This window comes from Petaurus breviceps, unplaced genomic scaffold, assembly GCF_028583685.1.
Source record: "Petaurus breviceps papuanus isolate PSGF00001 unplaced genomic scaffold, PetGlider_PUasm1.0 37, whole genome shotgun sequence".
NCBI classification, from domain to species: domain Eukaryota; kingdom Metazoa; phylum Chordata; class Mammalia; order Diprotodontia; family Petauridae; genus Petaurus; species Petaurus breviceps.
Window position 1 is genome coordinate 67,209,042 of NW_027186296.1, and position 16,685 is coordinate 67,225,726.

At 38.5% G+C, this 16,685-nt stretch overlaps 1 protein-coding gene and 1 long non-coding RNA gene across 2 annotated transcripts in view; one reads left to right on the forward strand and one right to left on the reverse strand.

Moving 5' to 3' along the window:
• RASGRF1 (Ras protein specific guanine nucleotide releasing factor 1) overlaps positions 1-16,685 on the reverse strand; it is a 220,297-nt gene that overhangs the window by 51,450 nt on the left and 152,162 nt on the right. The window contains exons 13-15 of the mRNA XM_069098666.1: positions 16,335-16,417; positions 8,589-8,837; positions 2,806-3,176 (exon numbers count right to left, since the gene is read on the reverse strand). Coding sequence (XP_068954767.1) covers positions 2,806-3,176; positions 8,589-8,837; positions 16,335-16,417 — 703 coding nt within the window. The remainder of the gene's footprint in view (positions 1-2,805; positions 3,177-8,588; positions 8,838-16,334; positions 16,418-16,685) is intronic.
• The window catches only part of LOC138169312 (uncharacterized), a 62,060-nt gene continuing 51,108 nt past the window's right edge, over positions 5,734-16,685 (forward strand). The window contains exon 1 of the long non-coding RNA XR_011170323.1: positions 5,734-6,055. This is a non-coding gene — a long non-coding RNA (uncharacterized lncRNA). The remainder of the gene's footprint in view (positions 6,056-16,685) is intronic.

Below are 16,685 nucleotides of genomic sequence, written 5' to 3' on the forward strand. Positions count from 1 at the left end.
CTCTCTCTCTCTCTCTCTCTCTCTCTCTCTCTCTCTCTCTCTCTCTCTCTCTCTCTCTGTCTCAGTCTCTCTGTCTCTCTCTCCCTGTCTCTCTTTCCCTCTCCCCCTCTCTCCTATGGGGCAAGAATAGTCTTTCCTGAGAAACATGAAACAAATCAGTTACTGTGCTAGAAAAGAATCCAGCCAGATGCAGATAAGAACCCTGCCAATGAGTGCAAACAATGTACTGCTCTTGGAACTTTCATTGTTATTCAACTTCAATTCTGATTTGTCCCTAAGGCAGATGATTTTCTTGGAGTCCATGTTTAGAATCTGGGTTTCCATTGCTATCCAAACATTCCCTGTCTTTTCATCAGAACTAGACCACTAGATGTTTCCTAAATTCAACAGACTGTCACTTGCCTCTGTTAATTTGCATAATATGATCCTTTTCCATGCCTGGAATACACTTGCTCTTCATGTCAGCCTTTCAGAATCCTTGTCTTCTTTCAAGGTGCTCAGCTCAGGTGCTACCTCCTACGTGTAACTCTCCCAGATTTCCGAGCTGAAAGTGTTCTCTCCCATAAATATTTCTAGAATACTTTGTCTGGACCTTTCATTTACTCCTCAGCCTGTCTTATGACAAACTTGTCTGGTATATGGAATATTTCCCCTAGTAGAATGCCAGCTCCTTGGTGGCAGGAATAGTTTGGTTTGTGTCTTTGAATTCCCCAGTACCTTGTACATAGTAGGTTTATGCTGAATTGAATGCTACCATAGACAGTTAATAGAATTTCCTAAATCATTATAGATTATTTTTTCAAGGGAAAGACAAATTTGGCCCCCAAATATTTTTTCATCCTAGTCATTTGCATTCTTAACCACTCAGGAGTTGTTTTTTTTTTTTTTGACATTAATAGGAATACCGAATGAATGAATGAAAGATTATCCACAAAAGAGAACAAAGATAACAGAGAAAGGAGATTCATAATGTTTTAATCTTTTTTTTAAAGTCTATTGCCTGACTTTTGTTAGGTCTGTCTTTTTTTTTTTTCAAGTCCACAGGCAAATGGACTGGAGTTAATTAACCTCATTTATTCTTCAGTAGAATGTAAGCTCCTTGAGGACACTGTTCAATTTTGTCCTTGTATCCATGGAGCACAGTGTAATGCTTTGCACATAGCAGAAACTTAATAAATATTTGTTGAATCAAATTAAATTAATTTTTCATGGTAACCCTAGCCCATATATTTTTCTTCCTACCTCATTTCTAATTTTTTTTAAAAAATTAGTTATAGACCTGACCTAGTGGATGATTTCTTCAAATGACATTACCTTAAAAGAAATATCACATAAAGTGAATAGTTGGTACCTTGGTTAAAAATCTCTGTCTGTCTTAGAATCATAGACCCAGATATAAAAAACAAAAGGGAATGCCTATTAACTCTCTAGACAAGAAATCTCTCTCTCTCTCTCTCTCTCTCTCTCTCTCTCTCTCTTTCTCTCTCACTAATTATTATTTGTGTCATGCTTTGTATTATGACTCAGTTTGGGGGGGGTAATAGCATAATAAAGTACCAGTTATTCTTAGTTGAACTGGGTAGTGGTCCTTGAATTTGAGCAGTAAGTCATATGGGCAAGCAGAAGAGTGTTCTGAAACAGAACATAGAACTGAGATGCCATTAAATGGCTTTCAGGTTAGTTTCTGGGAGTCTCCCAGTGCCTAGGCAAATCTCTGACAGTGAACTCTGTTGATATTTATGGAAAACTTATTTTTACTTTGATTTAAAATCATGTACCCACTTAGCTATAGTGGGGAAAAACAGGGAACACTGCAGATGGATAGTGATGTGTTTGGCTTCCTATTTCCCAGAGGATACCTATTTGTGGTCAATTTCCTTCAATTCCTTATTTAGTCATGTTGTATAATCCCAACCCTGTGGGTGTAGATCTGCCTTCTGGCCTCCGCAAAGCACTGTACTATGATTCATCTGCTTTCCCTCGTCACTCATGGTTCTCAGTGCCACTGCTGTTGGTGGCTTCCCCCTGATTCTTTACATAATACATGCTCTTTGCCTCACCCACGCCCCTCACCTACATCTTTCTTCTTCACCCACAAATTGGTTTTTGTTTGTCAGCTTTATGATTTTGCTTGGGAAGTCCAGTGTGGTTGAAATTTATAGATTTGAAGCAAAATGACACACTGACTAAATCTACAAGAATGAGGGAAAATTGGATTGGGACATTTGGCTGTTCTAAGGTCAGCTTTGACTCATTAAGACTGCCCTGAGAATGGTAGAATTCTTCCAAATACCAGTCCTTCCTACTTGTGGCCTGGCTATTGCAAATTGGACTGACTGAATCTTTTGGTCAAGTCCAAGTGACCTGTACTTTTCTAGATTCCACTGTTGAGATGATTTCTATGTATTTCTTCTGAAATTCACAACTATATCTGTCTGCTCTTGATCTCTGCTCAGATCATGGTTTTGTTTATGATTTTGCTTATAAGACCTTTTGTGTAAGAATATCAACTTACAGTTCTGTCTGGTGGTATGTGTCTGTAATCCTTACCCCTAGGGAGGCTGAGACTGTTGAATCTCCTGAACTCTGGAGTTCTGATCTGCATTGGGCTGTGCCAATCAGGTATCTACACTATGTTCAGAATTAATATGATAGTCCCATCAGGTTCTCAAGAATGGGCAAACCAGCTCAGGTAGGAAATAGACAGGTCAAACAGTAGTAGGATTGGGTCTGTGAATAGCTCCTGCATTTCCAGCCTGGATGAGAGAGGGAGACCTAGTCCCTTAAAAAAAAAAATCAACTTACTTTGTTTGTTGGGACTTGAGTCTTCTATTTTTTCAGCAGTACTTTCACCCTCATCAGGTATCTTATTAGGAAAGTTACTGAATACATATGACTTGCTGATGTCCAGTGTGGTCTTACTAAAGGGTGACATAGAAGAATACATGCTTGCATAGCCATTCGAAGAGCAGCTTAAAGCAGCCAGATCCAAGGCCTTCCCTCCAGTGATAATGGGGATGTTTAAGGAAAGCTTTCTTCTTCTACTTGGTGAAGATGACTTAGTAATGGACAGAGGTGGTGGGGAGGAGAACTTTCGATTAGCTCTTGGGGACTTAGGAGGTTCACCATACAGAAGCTTGTTGTTTTGACCGCTGGCAAATAGGAGCTCCAGTGACCTGTTGGGAAACAAAAACTTATTCTCTTTCTGCTGAAAAGAATGCCAGATTCTATTTTTCTTTTTTTTTGTGTGTGTGTGTGTTGGCCAAATCCCAAGAGCCACATGTTCCTTGCCAATAGCTCATATACATATATCCTATTGTAGTTTACAAAGCATGTGCCTTACTCTGCAAGGCAGTTAGTATGAGCATTAATATAATCATTTATAGATGAGGAAATTGAGATTTGGAGCAGTTCAGAGATTGGGACCCATGACATTGCTGACCATCTTCTCCTCCAAGATTACTCTTTCTCTTCTGGTTTTTCATAGCACTGACCCTTTCTTGGATCTCCTCATATCTAACTAATGCTTCCCTTCTTATTAAGTCTCCTTTACTGGCTCATGATCCATATCACCTCCATTCATTGTGATTGTACACCAAAGCACGTCTTTATTCTCTATATAACCCCTGGCCCCTTTCTATGTAATCTCTCTTTCAGTGATCCCATAAACTCCAACAGGTTTAATGAACACTTCTATTCAGATGATTCCCAGATCTACACAGCCAGTCTCATGCCCTCAGGAACTCGAATCTTGCATCACCAACTTCATTTGGATATCATGACTTGGATGTCCCATAGGCATCACAAACCCACAGGTCCAAAACAGAATTTGTTATCTTTCTCCTCAAATTTTCCTTTCTTTGATATTACTGTCAAGAGTACCACCAATCAGGGCAGGGAGGTGGTACAGTGAATCCAGTACTGGCCCTGGAGTCGGGAGGACCTGAGTTCAAATCCAACCTCAGACACTTAACAATTCTTAGCCATGTGATCTTGGGCAAGTCACTTAACCCCTCCAAAAAGCAAAAAAAAGAAAGAGTACCACCAACCTCCTAGTCACACTCACAATATCACTGTCATTCTCAACTCTTCTCTCACACTTCACATATAATCTGTTATCAAATCATGTTTCTATTGTCACAATATCTCTCATATATGTTCTTTTCTGTCTATTCACACAGCCACCATCTACCTTACTTCAGGCCTTCATCATCTCTCCCCTAGACTATTGTAACTGTCTATTAATTGATCTCCTTGCGTCATCTTTTCCCACTCCAGTTCATCCTCCATATAGCTGCCCAAATGTTCTCTATTCAGTAAGCTCTAGTGGTTTCCAATTGCCCTCTGGGATAAATGTAAACTCCTCTGTCTGGAATGTCAAGCCCTTTAAAACCTTATCCCAACCTATCTTTCTTATCTCTCCTACTCCCTCTAATCTAGTAATACTGGCCTTCTTTGTGTTACTCATTATTCAACATTCTTTTAATCATCTCTGTGTCATCTGATTGGTTTGCCCACATGCCTTTCTCCTTACCTCTGTTTTGTAGACTCCCTATATTTCTACATATAATTTTTCCTGATCCCCTCCCCCTTCCCCTAATTATCTTATGTTTAACTGCTTTGTATTTCTTCTGTGTATGCTCATATTTGTACATGTTGTTTCCCTGAGAGAATGGAAGCTCCTTGAGAGTTGGGATTATTTAAATTTGTAACTATTTCCAGAACCTAATAGTGCCTGATACATAATAGACACTCCATAAGTATTTGCTGAGTAATGTTTAGCCAAATCTCTTCATTTCACAGTTGAGAAAATGAAATATTTAGTAAACAATCTTCTGATCTCATTTTGTGTTCAAAAGTAGGTTTATGTACTTGGAATAGAAAGCACTGATTGACCAATGCAAATATTGGTCAGTCAGTACTATAATTTTCATTACAAATTATTAACACTCTATTTCTTGTTACAAACCAGTAAAGCAGCTTTCTAGTCCAACCAGTTTAATCTTGTGTTAGTATTGGTAGTGTGAATCGCCTATTTTTGCCACATACTGATTACCTTTGGATAAGCTGACCATTGAAGGATTGAGAGATCAGACCTTGTATCCATAGTACACAATGAGGTTTGGCCTGAACTGTCTGGTCAAATTCACCTATGCAATGGGAGTCTGCATATGCACCACATAAGCGTTTTTGAAAGCCCCTGCCGCCAATCAAAAAGATTCCACTTCAAAATTGTATTTAGCAGTCTGGAAACACTTAAAGAATATCCATACCTCCTCCAATCTCTTCACTTTCCTTACATACTATAATAATACACCTGAAAGCAGCTCTCTAGCATCTTCCACATGATATCACTATCTTCACAAGTTGTCATCTTGAACATTGCTGTAACTAACAAACGAATTGTTCTTTTTGACCAATAGGAGTCTGCACATGGACCATGCACCCATTACATCTCTGTTGACTATATCTTCCAATCCTTATCATGTATCCCCTTCCCATCTCTCCCATGTCTTCTTTTGGGCTGGGACCAAGAGGTTGTGTGGAGAGGGGGGTACTTGAGGATAGGAAGGAGGAGAAGAGGTTTAAAAGCCTACACATCTTTGTTTTCTGAATGGCCCATACTCCCAGAGCCATGCAATGTAAATATGCAGCAGAAGAGGGATTGAGGACCACTTTGGGCTTAGTAGTTGTCATTCCAACAGCTTCTGCTTTCTTGAAGACTGAGGTAAGGAGTACCTCCCTTCCTTTTAGGGTATACAATGAGGATGTTTCTAGGGGCTGTTGAGGTGGAAGAAGAGTTTCTTCGTCAAGGTTTGCTTGGCGGCTGGAATTTTGTTTCATGACACTGGTCAGATGGAATGTGGTTCAACAAGATAATGTATTAGCTGCCCTGTGGAAGTACAACCTAGCATGTAAAACAAAGCACTTAAGAATCTTTTCCTCCTTGTCTGACACAACTTGTGTCAAGTGAAATCTTATGTTGAAAACATGGTTCACTTGAGATATGACTATTTCCAAGGTATTCAACCACAGATTCAGTAAAGGTATTGAGGTCAGTATTTTTTTTTATTTTTTGCATTGGGTATAATTCATTAGAAAGGAGAGAGAGAGAGAGAGAGAGAGAGAGAGAGAACTGGGCACTGACTATATAGTGCATGAAGAGGTGATAGTGGGGGGGGTATGAATATATAACAGGCATGATCATGGGGGTAAATAGAGGCAGACATATAATTTTCTATCTTTCTTCCTCTTTGTGAGTATTTTTTATCATTCTCTTACTTCCTATGGGTACAATAAGCAAATTCTTTACTTCTGTATGAGTAAGTTCTAGCTCAGCTAAAAAGGCATTATATAGCTGGGAAAGGTGACTCTAGGCTAGGTTCCTGGACATCACAATTTTAATATGGCAACAGTTTTTGAGGTCAGTCTGTGCTACAGAGTTCCATTCTAGCTAAGATTATACTCAATAAATTTTTAAATGAAAAAACATTAAAACTAGGTGTCCCTATTTTATCCAGGCTAGAAATGTATACTGACTTGATACCACTCTGATCCTGGAAGCTTTGACCTGCTCTGTTTCTGACTTTGGCAGACTTACTCCTCTTTAGGCAATATGGTGGCTCCACCTCCTACTCCCAAAGACTAACTATATTAATACTGAATCCAGTATGGACACTTGGTGAGCTTAGCCATAGCCCACTGAAACTTACAACTCCCAAGCTCAAGAGATCTGCCAGCCTCAGCCTCCCCAGTAGCAGTGGGTTTAAAGCAGCAGGTATTATAGGTATGTAACACCATGCCCAGCTAAAATTAAATTTTAGCATGGTCCTTCCAGTAGGTCCTTATAAAGGACTCATTTTATATTAAATTTTACACTCTATTCATTTGTATTCTAGCAAAGTGCTAGTATATAAGTATATACATTTTATTTAGAATAGCTGTATAGATGAACCCAGTCCAAAGAATCCAAGGCCTAAAAAAATATGGATTTAGGAAATTTTTAAAAAAGTTTTATTGATTTTTTTTCATCTTTATGTCAAGGTTATTTCACTCTATGAAAGGCAGCATGGCACAGGGGATAGAGAGTCAGTCTCAAAGCCAGGAAGACCTAAGTCCAAGTTATGCCTGTGTCTCATTCTGTTGGTATGACCCTAGGCAAATCACTTAATCTCTCAGTGCTCTAGGTAACTCTATAAGATGATAAATTTCAGGGAATGGGCTGACCTGAATTGGTAGAAGGAATTTCCTTACCTGAGAGTTCCCTATGAAATCACAGGTCCAGTCCCTATTGGTAATTCACTCTACCCCGCCCTTCCAGATTGAACCCTTCCTTGTGACAAAAAGAAAACCAATTAGGTAAAAAATCAGATATAGTGACAGCTTCTGACAATGTATACAGTATTCTTTCCTATTAGGCACTGGCCTTTCTCTCATGAAGGAGGAGGTATGTTTCTTTATCTGTGCTCTTTACTAGATTTTTTATTTACTCAAGTTTAGATTTTGTTTTAATTATTTTTTTTTACTTATCAGAAAAGTAATTTCTAGAACAAGACATGATTAAATCAATCTTGTTTCTACCCATTGGTTTGGTACCAAGAACATTGGACGTGGAGTGATCAGGGGTTCCATTATAGGGTCTGACATCACTATGATCTTGACTTTCTGATTGTGTGCTGGCTGCATGATCAGTGGGCCACAGTGCCTGCCACATGGTAGGTGCTTAATAAATGCTTATTTTTTGATTGATTGGCACTGCTGAAACCCATAATAGAAATGTTTGCAGGTTAATGAAAACCCAAGCAAACAAAAGCTAGACTACTGGTTTCTTCATTAGCTCTAAAAGGACCAATTATTGGGAATGATTACATCTGTGAGTAATATGGTACAGTGGAAAACATTGGAGGAAAACCCAGGTTCCCTGACTTGGGTTCAAATCCTGCCTCTGACACTTATTTCTTGTGTGAGCTTGGGCAAGTAATTTAATTTCCCTGGATCTCGAGTACTTCATCTGTAAAATGAGGAGGTTGGACCATATGACCTTTGAGGTCCGTTCTTGCTCTAGATCAGTGATGCTATTTCCCCTTCTTACTCTGAGAGTCTATGATCTATGAGAAGAATTCTGCGTCCTCATAAAAATTATTAATTTGGCTCTAAAAAGTTGATCCACTGGATTTGAATTCAGAAGACTTGGGTTTAAATCCTTCTTTGCTACATACTACCTGTAGAATGAAGGGTTTAGACTACATAGTCTCTAAGTGAACTTTCAACCCTAAACCTACAATCCTATGATCACAGAGGAAAAAGTGTTTCATTCATCTTTTGGTGATGACTGATTTTTAAAATTATGTATTAATGCTAGTGAACCTCTTGACTTTTTTTGATAATTAATATACAGCCCAATGAATCTACTGGCATTAAAACTGACAGGGTGACCCATGAATCAAAACAGAAATGAAACCACTAATGAAAGAGATTAGTATATACTCAGCATCCAGATTCAGAAGTAAGGGATATGTTTGGGTCCTAGTAGCTGGTAACAATGGTGATAATTCCAGTGGTATAAGCATTGACCTCTCTAGCCTTACCTTGCAGGTATTGCACTGATAGGTTTCTTATAAATCGTGATGAGCTTGTCCAGAACCACCACAGCTGTTGTGAATACCCGGTAGGAATGCAAGAATGTGTTGAGGAAATCTATGCTCAGGAACCTTAGGTCTGTGAGCCTTTCCAGAAGTCGCCCTACACTGGCATAACGGATCTGCAGGACTTTACAGGAGTTCATGGTTTTGCTGAATCGAATGTCAACATCATCACAATACAGGGAGGCATCTGACCTGTTGGGAAAGATAGAAGGAAAACGTGACCTTAAGCATCACTTAGATAACATGGGCAGTTTTAGAAAGATGAAGTAATAAAGGGAAGAGTCTCATGAGTCAGGGTTTCCTGTGAATTATAAATTAATCTTGTAAAAGAGCAAAACACTAAACACAAAGTAGCCCACTCACTTTTTCTTTCACCCTAGCTGTTTCTCCCTTAAGTGGTACATGTGGTAAAAGGAAATAAATTAGAATTTATTTTTCCTCATTTGAAAAATTTACTCAGTAAAAGTAGGTGAGTGGCTCACTTCAAGGAAGCTATATGGAACACCTCTCATTCTTTTGGAGAGCTACTAATGGCTATGTTGGTTTTGTTATTTATTTTTATCAAATATATTAAATACCAAGGATGTACTGGGTTCAGTGAGGGATACGGAAAACATAAGACCTAGACCTTGCCCTCACCTTAACTGGGGAGACAAGATGTATACATATGAAAAGATAACATGGCAGTTATGAGAAGACAAGGCAGACAAGATGAGGCAGGAAATGTTAAATACAGTTATATGAAAAAGTTTATTCTAGTTAAAAATTTTATTTCCGTACTGATCACATTTTAATACAGCTGCTGCAGAACTAGCTCTATGCAGAATAATATAGTAAAAAGACCATTGATCTGGGAAATCAAAGACTTGGTTTCCAGTTCCTGTCCTGCTACTGTGTCACTTGTGTGACCTTGGGTGATTTTCCGTATCTATAAAATGATGGAGTGGGACTAAACGATCTCCAAAGATCTGCCAACTTGAATAGTCTGTGGCTTTATGATTCAATGAAGAATATAGGTCTAGAGCAGTTATAAGAATTTATATTCAGGAGGTGACTCCTAGCTTTATAGGATCTGGTTAAGCCAAGAAAAATGGAGGATATTCTGTCTCAGTGGGATCATATAAACACAAGAATGGAAGTAAGAACAGGTATGTTTGAGGGACAGTGAATAGATCAGTTTGGGCTTATATGGGAGACAGCTTTTCTTTTGGTGCTTTATTTCACTTTATTTCACTTATTCCCTTTCTGTTCTGGTTGTATGGGAATGTTCAAGCTTATAGTATGAAAAAACTTTTCTCATTTGGTAGTCCCATAAGTGGCAGAACTCTGGTTCTGTCAAGACAAATTCTGTATAGAAGTTCTGCTGTAACTATCAGCCCCAGAAACACTGAACTGTCAAGGGGTTATAGAATATTAGAGTTGGGAAGGGCTTGAGAGGTCATCCTCTATCTCCTGCTCAATCCTGGAATCTCTTTTCTGGGTATTTGTCTATCAGTGGTTCTTATTCTGCCATCTGGTCAACTCAGAACAAGCTTATTCCCTTTTCTGTATAGTAATCTTTCAAATAACTTTGTACTTATTTAGCTTATATTTTGTAGAGAGTATGGTACAGTAAATAGAAAGCTGGCCTTGGAGCTAGAAAGAACTGAGTTCAAATTCCTCTTCTGATACATACTGGCTGGGAAATTCACTTAATCTCTCTATATCCTAGGCAACCGTCCAAGAAGATAAGTTGCAGAGAAGGTGCCTGCCCTCATTAGAGAGAATTTCTTTACCTGGGAGTTTCATAATATACATCTATGAATATATGTACATGTATATATATCTATTTATACACATCTATTTATCTATCTATATACCTATGAAACTCCTAGGTATGGGAGTTATATACTCCAAGATATAAATGTATACACTTACATATGTATAAATACATTCATGTATATGTATATGTATTGTTGTGTTAGGTGCTTAATCATGTCTAACTCTTTGTGACTCCTTGGACCATATAGTCTATGGGATTTTCTTGGCAAAAATGCTGCAGTGGTTTACCATTTCCTTCTCCAGTGGCTTAAGGTAAATGGAGGTAAATGACTCATCCAGGGTCATATAACTAGCAAGTGTCTGAGACTGGATCTGAATTCAGGTCTTCCTGACTTTTGGCCCAGTGTTCCATCTACTGAGACACCTAGTTGCCTTTTGGGCAAACAGAGGTTAAGTGATTTGCCCAAGGTCACATAGCTAGTATGTCTGAGGCTGGATTTGAACTCAGGTTTTCCTGATTCTGGGTTCAGCGCTCTCTCCACCAAGCTGTTTAGCTGCCCCATAAATACATATGCATATATGATAATACACATATATAATCTCTATCCTTAAATTTTGTATTTACTTGTTTTTGTTCAAGTTGAGGGCAGAAACTGTTTTTCTTTGTCTTTTTATTCCCAGCACTTAGCACGGAGTTTGGCCAATAAAAGAAAATACTTGCTAAATGAATGAAACACTCAAAAGACAGTGATCATGTTCTCACTAAGCATTAAGAGACAATGAATACCCTTAACCTAGGGTGGCTGTTCTGAGGGTCGAAAAATATGTGTGTGTTTGTGCCTTAGATTAGAAAATACATTTTCTCTTCACTAGTCTTATCATCACCAGTTTTTTAACCACTCCTGACACTGTAATTTGTGGCAATATCTTTCTTAAATTGTAGTGCTTACAAGAGAACACTATAGTCTGGATGTCACAAGTCTGACCAAGGTAGATTGCAGCCTGAATGGACATTATACTCTCATTAACAAAATACAAGACTGGTGTCCCTCTCCTCCCCCTCCTCCCATTCCCAGGGCAGGGTTTGGGAAGAAGAGAGGGGAGTAAGGGACCCCTGTGGAGAGAAACTGGAATCTTGAGGTCTCACAAATTAAGAAATAATGCCCACGGATGGAAAAAGGTAACAAAATTACCAAGAAAGTCCTCTCTGCCATATTTCTTGTCTGAATTAGGCTGATGTGAGGGTTAGAGTGTGAGAAGAATAGGTTGCAAGTTGCAAGATTCCCAGAGGTCAAATATAGCAATTACACGCGCCCCCCTCCCCCCTTTAAAAAAAAAAGTTGTCTATAATTTTTATTAGGGTAAGAAGCTTGTGGTGAGGAACTTCCTTTACCAATTCAAGTTAGCACCTTCTGGGCAGATTATAGGTCTTAGTTGCCTGGGTCCTGTAGAGATTTAAATGCCTGCAGTCATGCAGTTAGTATGTAGCAGAGACAAGATAGAAGCCAGGTTTTCCTAACTATGAGGTCAACTCTCTATCCATTAGACCTCACTAACTCTCAGCACATAGAGTGTAAAACAGAAAGGGCCTTTACAGAGTACCTAGTACACTTAATCTCCTCCTTTTTCCTGATCCTCCCCCTTCTTTTCTACATAAGGAAGAAACTGGAGCTCAGGGAAGGGGTAGGACTCTTGGGATGACACAGCCATTCAGGGGGGCAAAATTGGTTTGAAATGTCTCTTCCCAAATCCTGGAATCAAGCCCAAAGATTTTATTGCACTACTTAATGTTGATCTTAATGTGGAGTTTGGAAATTTGTAAGGTTAGATGATGATTATGCAAGAAATTCATAATTACAAATGAGTATTTGTATATCTCTCCTTAGTCCTATTAACTATTTTATAACTTAGTGATGCAGACTCTGTGTACTTCTTTCCAAGTCTTTGATGTTCAAGAATAGGAGATTTACTTTTGTTTCAAAAAGACTATGAGAAGTACTTAAAACATCGAAATTCAGAGATTTCTCCTTCCCTAGACTTCTGTGTGCTGGAATGGGAGTCAGGAGACATGGGTTGTAGTTCTGCTTCTGTGACCTTGGGCAGATCACTTCATTTCTCTAGACCTGATTTTGCTCCTCTATAATATGGTGGGGTTGGACCAGATCAGAGGTCTTTAAACATTTTTGAAGGTCACACTCCCCTATGGCAGTCTGTTGAAGCTTATGGATCTCTCCTCCAGTTTTATGTTTATTACTTACATTCATAATTGAAGGAAATGCTAAATTTCACTTAGAAAACAAGACAAAAATGTAATTTTTTCCCATTCAAGTTTGCCAACCACCTGACATCTATACAGGGACCCCTTGGTGGTCCATGGACCCTAGGTCAAAAAAACAACTCCAAAACTAGATGATCTCTGAAATTCCCATGAACACTATCTAACATGTTATGATTTTATGGATCTTTCACTTTTCCTAAGGACTGAGACTAGGCATTGGAATTTTCTTTCAGGTATGATTTGGGCTATTTCAGATCTCTGTGGGAGATCTTGTGGTTCAAACTTCTCTTCCCTTCCCCTCCTCTAAGCTCCAGAGCAGGATTTGGGTAGAAGAGAGAGGAATAAGGGACCCTCTGTGGAATGAAGCTAGAATTAGCATCTCTTTGAAGTCCCATGAGTTAGGTATTGGGGTGTCTTTATTTTTTAGGGAGACTCTAGTGTAATGGCTAATGAGGCCCGAGGCTTATGGCACTGTACCTCAATTCCCAGTGCAAATTCAAAGACATGTTGCTCTTTAGCTGATGCATCTGCTTTCTTCTTTTACAAGTATAAGGGTATTTGATCAAGAGAATTCTTGATCAACTTTGAGTTTATAAACATAGATCTTGTCTGAAAGCATATGAAGGGCACATCAAAAGTGATGTGCCATATGAAAGGACATAGGCATGAGCACTGGCATCTTGCTGGGAGGTCAGGGGGAACTTCTCTGATTGGTCCCCATTGACTGGAGATGCTTCTAAGATGTTGGTGAATGAGAATAAGCAGGGGCAGACTCTTGTGGGAAGAACTGGTTGCATTAAAAATTTTATTTTATTTTTTTCTCTCTCTATCCTGTAGGATTCCAGAGTGGGACACAGATTGAGTATTAAATCTGGAGTGGGTGTGGAAGGGTGGAGGATTTACCAGAAGCAGATGATGTTGATTTGTGGTAGAATCAGATGACAGTGAAAGATGTGTGCCTCTACATAGTCCTAGATGGGAATTCAAGGGCGTAATTCCTGAACTCCAACCTATTGTACAAAGGAGAGGCAATTCTGAATACTCTAGTCATTGGCAGTGTTTTTAAGATGCCTCTAGATAAAGGTCCATACCTTTAGTGTGTATTGGTTTCCTATCAAGTTGATTGGGAACCATCAAATTAATCAAGGGCTCACTGATCAACTCTCTCCTCTATTTTATAGCATTATGTGGTCATTTTTGTCTTCTAATTAGAATCACAACTTTAGGTCTTCTTGTTTTCTTTCATGGATAATTTGTATCTCTTTGATTCATTGGACATCTTGCTATTCATGCTGCCATTAGACCCACTAGACCATGTAATAATTATAAAAAATTAGTAGATTCCATTAGCAATTACTATGTTACTATCAAATTATGAATCAGATATCACTAATAGTTGACTAAAGCATATTTTTATTTCTGATGGCTGCTTTCATGAAAGGTCAGCCACCATTTTAGAGCTAAATTAACATTTGTGAAGAGCCAGTTATCTGAGTTGGATTTAGAAATCACTTAGTCCAATGTCTTAACTATCTAGTACAATGATTCAACATGTCCCAAAAGCTGCGCCTTCTTACATAGCTGAAGAAATCTCTAGGCCAGTCTTATAGAAAGTTAAAAAAAAAACCCTCACAAGTTCATAAATTTATTAGCTGACCTTATTAGTGTTCATTGTTAGTGGAACCTTAGCCATATTATTTTGAAGATAATAAGCAGTAGTAGAAAAAATAAATTTTAGTGAGGCAGTGATAGATTTTTTGTTGTTAAAAATATTTTCTAATAGCTATAGTTTTCTTAGGTCTTTAGTCCATTGTATTGGGTTAATCTGTAGAACTATGTTTGGCCAGATGCGTACACTCACGTGATCTGGAACCTTACTAGAATGCAAACCACCAGTGTATAGAATTTGCTATAATATGCGTCTTGTATTGGAGCTATATAAGACTTTAGAAGGACTATATTATAATGTATCTTGCCTAGAAAGAAGTTCATTGTATAGACTTTAGATACCCAAATAATAGAATATATGAAGGACTTAATTGATTAAAAATATAAGCTGATTTGAGCCTTCACTTGGCATTTAGTGCTGATCTTTCCTCAGATTGGAAGGTAGGGAGGGGGCCATATTCATTTTTATCCACACTTGGTTCAGCAAAGTTTATTTCTATGTGATGCCAGATGATCCATTTAAAAAGCAAAAGAACTAGTTTAGTATGGAAAACAGCAGGTTATAGCTATTCATATGGGTGACAAGTCTAAAAATAACCTGGACAAGTAGCAGGTCCTGAGATTAATGGGCTGGGGATAAAAAGCAAATCCCCAATCTGGGAACCAGACTGATCAATAAATGAGTAGCAAATTTGGTCAGGAACAAATCAGAAATTCTGAGAGGCAGAAGATTCTCAAGGCAGAAAAAAAATCATCAAAAAGTCAAGGAAAACTGAGGTCAAGAATCCAGGTTAATTAATTCAAGACAGGAGCAACAGCCAGCGACCTTGTTCCTTGAGTGGGTCCCTGGTGCCTCTTTTATGTTTCTTGCTTGTCATGGGTGGCCAAAGAACATATGTGGATGTAGAGGGTTATTACAGAGAATGAGAAGTATGTAAGGAGGCTGTAATGGAAATGCAAATTTAAAGATCTTCCCTGCCCCTAGGCTAAAGTGTACCTGGAGACTGGGGTGGGAGGCTTGTTTTTCAGTTGATACTTTTTGATTGGCCAGTGGGTCCAAAAGGTTGTTACATTCTCTGAGCCAGGAGAAGGCTATATAAGCCCTGATGTGTAGCTTTGTTTTGGGACTCACTTTGAGAAGTATTCTGTGATTTGATCTGAATTCTGGGAAGCCGTTGTTGAGAGTCCCCCGGCTTTGAAAAACCCAGATGTGGAAACCCAGATGTTGACTGGGTATGGATGTAATGGTTGGACAGTTTGGAAATCTGTCTACTTGATCTGTTTCTGTCTTGATAATTCTGTCTGTATATTTTGAAGTTGGGGTGCTGACCTTTTTCCCCTGAATAAGGTAAACGATATATGTCTGACTGATTAAAGTAAGCTTGTTAACCCATTTTGAGTTGCTTTCCTTTAACAAAGCAGATCCAAGAACCTGTGTGAGCAGCCACCCTGGGACGCTGGGGTGCTTGCTGCTACAGAGGCCCACATGCCTAAGACATGGTTGGAAGAATTAGGACCACAGGGAGATTTTTGCAGTTTTCTTTTCTCAATGATAAAATCAGAGTATTTGGGAAAAGTGGTACATTTCACCAAGTTTTTCAGCTTTTCCTATGGACATTTGGCACTGTATAGGCACTGTTATTAATTAATTGTTTATTATTCTTTAACTTCCTATAGGTTTCCTACATGGTTTCTTTTGGGTACAGGAAAATATAGCTTACATTTCAAATAACCATGTCTTCAGAAGTTATCACATCTTCAGCAAATGGAGAGATAGAAAATCTTCTAACTAAAATCCCTGTGTGTTTAATTATGATGAACTGAAGTGAAGTATAGCTATTGAGACCCAATGGAAATTTTGAGCTCCCTAAGACCCACCCATGTACTAATGAATGGTTTAGTTCTCTGTGAATATCATTAGATTCTCAACCACTTTCTTAAATGTTGTCTCAGAAAATTCTGGTAATAAAAAAATCACTTACTTGATCATTTGAGGAACAGTGACTTTGGAGTTTTCTTCAAATGCATTCATCATGAGACCATTGCATCTAATGTTATCTACACACTAGAAACAGAGAATAAAGTGTCACATATCTAACTAAATGATTAAGTTCAACAAGTATTTATTAAACATTTATTATGTTAAAGGCACCTTGCTAGGTAATGGGGACATAAAGAAAAAAAAAAGAAGCCACCTGTCCCCAAGGAACTTACCTTGTACCAAGGGGAAACAACACATGTACAAATATACAGTAAATGCAATGCAATTTAGAGGAAGGGGGTGAAGATACAAACTACTGTGGGTAACAGGAAGAATTTTGTTCAGTAGATGA